Below are 5,607 nucleotides of genomic sequence, written 5' to 3'. Positions count from 1 at the left end.
TATCAAATTCCGATTGTACTAATATTCTCTTACACTAATAAGATGTCCAGACCTATCCAGTAAGATCAAGTTTCCTTGATTCTCCCTCGATTTCCTTATTCTTCCCCCACTGTCTTTTTCTTTTGAACCCTAATAATTTAATGTTTGGCTGTGTTGTGCAACATACACTTCAAAGGACTAGGCCAGATTTCAGAAAAAAGCATAAACTTAGAGATGACAAACTCTAATCTTTGAAGCATCTGGTCTTTCTTATTTTGATGCTTTTGTTGAACAGAGCATTACGTAACTTGAAAAAGTTACAGTAGCTGTTTAGCTTTATAAAAATATATGATGAGAATCATCATATCATACTTACCAGAATGCTCCCGTCCTGCAAAAGCTATCCCCAGATCCTGCAAGGCACCTTTTGTCCCTTTAGGCTTCCTATTCTAGAATAACTAAGAAGAAAAATGCAGGTGATTAATATACAGCATTTCATAGCCTCTTCACGGTAAAGGAAAAACGACTTCAGAAATACCACCTCGCACTTAATAAATCTCAAGGTCACTGTACAAGTCAGGTGTCTGTTTTACAATTGAGGTAAGTAAGCATAAGGGTAAGTAACTTACCCTGTAACAAGTCAGAATGGGAAGAACCATGAATCCCTTCTCTCAGTCTTAAACTAATCCATTCTATCTTGGCCCTGTAACCATTCAGTTGAACTTTATGGCTTACACCCCCCGGTTTATTCATTCATATTTATTATGCCCCAGGTTTATTCAGCATTCAATAAATGATGACTGTTTTCCTTCCTCAGGCTTAAATTAAAGGCAACATGTTCCCTAAATGAAGCATTTGCACTGTGCCCTGTTGTCCTGTAGGAGGGCAAAAAGCCTGAAAACCCTGCATTGTGGTGGGTAAGCGGTGACGGAGAAGAAGTGAAGTGGAGCTTTGAAGAGCTGGGAGTCCTGTCCAGGCAAGCGGCTAATGTACTGTCTGGTGCCTGTGGTCTGCAACCGGGAGACAGAGTTATTTGGATTCTGCCCAGGATCCCGGAGTGGTGGCTGCTGAATGTGGCTTGCATGCGAACAGGTTAGTAAAAGCATAGAAATGATGTATAGCTATAGCTGCTGTCACATACACCGATCATTGCTATTTAATAGACTCAGAACTACAAACATGCTAACGGGGATGATCATCACTGCCATGCTGGTCAACACCCTTCATGCCAAGTTTTGTCTTTATGGTACTTTTAGGATTTTTTGAACATGCTCTAGCTGTTAAGGAAATTCTGGGAGTCCGTGGACCTCTGTCATTCTCCTCTTTCCAGCACTTGTGATGCATCGCAAATGCATCGTCTTCTTAACTTACAATGCAATTAGCACATACTTACCCGTGTGTTTCACATGTTCCCCTGTGGGCTATGTTAAATACTCGGCTTGCCAGTATTTACAGCCCAGAATGTCTCGGGGCCTCACAAACGCCAGCAGCATACCCTGTGAGGACAGGTACACCTGTATTTACTAGTGAAGAATACAAATCCAGAGGGGTAGCATGTCCCAGTGGCAATGCTTTCCACCCCAAAAAAGTCCTTCTGTTGGTTTCTTTGGCTGTCCCATGTTGAGCCTAGTATTTTCTAACTTGCAGTGATCCTCCCGTCGAATTTAGTGCATGAAAAAGAAGGGTATATTTACAAATGCAGAGCCAAAGCCTGCTTTCAGCGCAGCCCTGTCCCACTAATAAGCACAAGGCAAGCTAGAGACTGTTTCTAGGTACAAGTATTGTTCTTAAATATTGAGAGTATTCTCCTTTAGGAACTGTCCCGATTCCTGGCAGGCAGCAGCTGACAGCAAAGGACATTCTCCATGGACTACAGAAATCAAAGGCAAAGTGTGTCATCACTGATGGTTCTGTGGCACCAGCTGTGGACTCAGGTGGGCCTGAATGGCAGTCTCTGAAAGCCAAGCTGCTTGTATCAGAGGGCCACAGAGAAGGATGGCTGAACTTCAGAGAGCTCCTGAAGTGAGTAACCACTACTGTGAAAGCGCCACAGAAACAATGAAAGGCAAGCACAGTGATTGGTTGTGAACAGGAAATGTTGGCACATGCCAAAATATTTTCCTCCCTTCAGGACTGCACAGTGGGAAAATGTCAATGTTTATGACACTTTTGCTTGCTGCAGAAGTTATTTTAGCCAAGCGTTTTCAAGAATGTGTAATTCACCCTTTCAAATCACTGTATTCCTCATTTTGCACATTTTAAAGGCATGCTCCTTCTGATCACCACTGCGTGACCACAAAGCGTCAAGACCCGATGGCCATCTATTTTACCAGTGGAACTACGGGGGCTCCAAAAAGGACTGCACATTCCCACAGCAGCTATGGCATTGGCCTCACAGTAAGTGGAAGGTAAGGCTATCACTTTAAATCACAGATGTATTTCTGTAGCTGGTAAATTGGCAGAAAGAAGGGGAAGAGAAGATTTTACCAGCAGCTCTGTGTTTCACTATTTTAAAAAGCAGCAGTTCTATTCAGTCCCAACAAGCCTTTTTTCTGTGCAACAAGGCGTAGTTGGAGGTTAGCTGCCTTAGTGTGTATTGCACTTGGCAGTCATACAGAGTCACTAACCTCTTTTTTCACATTTTCTTTAACTTCTTCTAAACTCTTCATTGTGTATAATTAATAGATTGCCCATTTACTGAACATCAGCAAAGAACAAGTTTATGAGGTGTGTACCGTAAAAAGGGGGCAAAGACATGGCTCTTAGGCTTCTGAATTCATGCGTGACTGCTTTAGAGACAAGTCCCACAGGAACAAAATGCTGATAGTTCCGAACATAGGAAGGACTACACAGGTTCGTGAGATCTCTGAGTTTATAAAACTGTGTTGTTTAGAAAATTGGCGTAGCAATGCATCTCATTCTAACTGGCAAAGAGTAACAAATCAGAAGAGAGCAAACTAAAAAGTAAGTAAACCTCAAAGAATCCTTATCCCTACAATATGATTTCAACAAAACTCCTGCAATCTCATACCTATTTATTCAGCATCCTGTTTCGAGGTGGTATTAGCTTGTCCATCAGTATAATTTTTCTCCTAGAAAAATGCAACATCAGTCTATCCTGATGACATCTTCACTGCACTGTGACCCACTCCCGCTCAGAAATTCCGTCATTTGCTGATCATCATCTAGCCAAGAAAAACAGTGCTTCATTGGCACGTCTGTTGTTGATGTTTTAATATTGGCCCTCTTTCTGCCAAATAGAGATTGTGGACTCTTGCACTGTGTCACCCAGGTACTGGCTGGACTTGACTCCTTCAGATATATTTTGGAATACATCAGACACGGGCTGGGCAAAGTCAGGTTGGAGCAGCATTTTTTCCCCATGGATTCAAGGGGCCTGTGTCTTTGCACAGAAGATGCCCCGCTTCGACCCAAGCATTGTCTTTGAGGTAAGCAAGGAGAGCCCAGCAACAGCACTCTTCTCTCTGGCTCGTCCTCCCCAGATTTTCACTTCCCCAGAGCTATTCAGGGGCAGTATGCTGAAGAATTGTGAGCTTCACCAGGAAGTAAGCAACTGGTATTTCAGTAGTGAAGGCTGTAAACGTAAGCCCCCAAACAAGAGAATCTTTAACGTCCCCAAATTTTTGTTCTGTACTCTGCTGAGAGGAGATTCGACTGCCCAAACCTGCAAACATCCATTCCTAGGCCTAAAAGTGAAGCCCGCAAGAAATGGGACAGGAGCTTGTGGAGCGCTTTGGTGGTGGTGTTAAAATGAGTGACAGCAGCAGATAACTGAGAATTTTGCTTGCATGTACTGTAGAACTGCATGTTAAGGAGTGAAGAGGCAGCAAGCCTATATTTCTTTAACAAATGGCACCAGCGTTATATTCTGTTACATCCTCTGCACGCAACTCTGTGAAAAAGACCACCATTATTCCTTTTACACGGAATCCCTTTATCATCATACCCACGTTACTGTGATGGCTGAAAATTGTTAGCTAACATTAAGATCCATTGAAGAACACTTTATCGGTCATTCCCCTCTGGAACGTCTGAAAAAGTAGCCTTATGGTTTCCTTTGTTTTCTACTTAAGTTGGAATTATGAAGAAATTCTGCAAGGGAGACTGAAAAGCTTTCCAGAGCACAAAGCTTGGGTGCGTTGAACTAGCTGTAAAAAGATGTAGATTCTGTTTTGAAGAAGAACCTGTTTAAATAGAACTGCTGTATATTCGTGTTGGCGAGTACAAAGCTAACTGCTTTTGTTCTTGTGTTTTGTAAGCTGAATACAGAGATCGTTATGTTATCTCTTGTGATGTAGGTGAGACCTCACGTGTTTCAGTAGCGACATCTCCTTTTTTTTATTCTAATTCTCTAGAGTCTGTCAAGATTTCCCATAACAGTCTTCTGTTCTGCTCCAACTGCCTATCGAATGTTGGTGCAACATAGACTGTCCAGGTAAGCCAAAGAAAAGATCCTTATTAGTGTATTTGATCAAAACAGTGGACCAAATGCTCTTCTCACCTTGACTTTACTTCAAAGTTACAATGATGTAACAGCAAAGGTAGTCATGTATTTCTCAACATCTTGAATCTGACATATTAGGAACAAAGCCAGAGTAAACATTTCAGGGACAGCGTAACCATCACAGATTCCACAAATTGTAGCAAACTTGCATGAGACTTTGAAAAGCAGTTTAGCTGATGAAATAGTAGGATAATAATGATAGCGTAGCATGATTGACCTACTTTCCAAAGTGCTTTTATAGTTGGATTCCCCTTCCCTTTGTTTTTCCCCTGCATTCCCCCACTACCATGCTCTACAAGAATAGCGCGTGTCAGTGCAGCTTGGCAACTCTCCTGTGACTTTTTGTTACCATTTTGTTGGAGACCCCAGTTTAGATTCTAGGGTTAGAAACACTGTATCAATTACTAGATGTTAAAATAATGGAGAAATAAAAGAGCATTTGCATTTTTGCAGATTTCTTTATGTTTAGCTCCACACAATTGGAATGGAATGTATAGGACTTGGTGAAGATTTTATTTTCGTGTAGAAAGGACTCCATGATCCAGGAATACAATAAGGAAGGGGACATTGCAGATAGATCACTGTGTCTGCTTAACTCTGCCAATTATTTGCTTTTTCTTTCCCACCAAGCTACAAATTCAGAAGCCTGCGGCACTGTGTGAGTGCCGGGGAGCCAATCAACCCTGAAGTGATGGGAGAATGGGAAGAGCACACTGGGCTGGATATTCACGAAGGCTACGGACAGGCAGAAACCGTATGTTCAGACACTTTGCAGCTACAGCAATAAATTCCATTAGGGTTGCCAAGAAAATGTGAAGAAGTCAATTAGAGTAATCAAGAGTGGGAAAATGTAGCTTGTAGAAGTCATAGAATAATCATAACAGTTGCCCCCCAAATCCAAAGACTGCTTTTCATGCCAGTGGGCTTTTGGCTTGGGAAGTAAAACAAAAAAGGTGTGTTCCTCATTGCTGCATGCCAAATTTTGCTTGCTAGACTCACCCTGGAATGGTTCTAGGCCAGCAAGTCCAGAGCGGTCCTAGGCCGGCAAGTCCAGAGCGGTCCTAGGCCGGCAAGTCTAGAACCAAGCCCAGAGAACCGTTCTA

The 5,607-nt window shown here is 42.4% G+C and overlaps 1 protein-coding gene across 1 annotated transcript; it reads left to right on the top strand.

Annotated features, from left to right (window-relative positions):
* Window positions 1–418: 418 nt before the first annotated feature.
* LOC135326533 (acyl-coenzyme A synthetase ACSM3, mitochondrial-like) lies at window positions 419–5,321 on the top strand. Its single transcript, XM_064504360.1, has 6 exons — window positions 419–1,071; window positions 1,794–2,001; window positions 2,244–2,387; window positions 3,272–3,428; window positions 4,356–4,435; window positions 5,135–5,321. Exons 1-6 carry the CDS (start codon window positions 1,062–1,064, stop codon window positions 5,289–5,291), a joined length of 756 nt encoding a protein of 251 aa, XP_064360430.1. The 5' UTR covers window positions 419–1,061; the 3' UTR covers window positions 5,292–5,321.
* Window positions 5,322–5,607: the final 286 nt, after the last annotated feature.

This window comes from Dromaius novaehollandiae, unplaced genomic scaffold (genome assembly GCF_036370855.1).
Source record: "Dromaius novaehollandiae isolate bDroNov1 unplaced genomic scaffold, bDroNov1.hap1 HAP1_SCAFFOLD_125, whole genome shotgun sequence".
NCBI lineage: Eukaryota > Metazoa > Chordata > Aves > Casuariiformes > Dromaiidae > Dromaius > Dromaius novaehollandiae.
The sequence above is the reverse complement of the archived record's forward strand: the minus strand, read 5'-3'. Positions and strand labels throughout refer to the sequence as shown.

Excerpts from the sequence above, each read along its gene's own strand:
- LOC135326533 (XM_064504360.1), top strand. Across the intron at positions 2,002-2,243 it reads AACTTCAGAGAGCTCCTGAA|GCATGCTCCTTCTGATCACC; the intron begins GTGAGTAACCAC and ends CACATTTTAAAG. Across the intron at positions 2,388-3,271 it reads GGCCTCACAGTAAGTGGAAG|GTACTGGCTGGACTTGACTC; the intron begins GTAAGGCTATCA and ends TGTGTCACCCAG.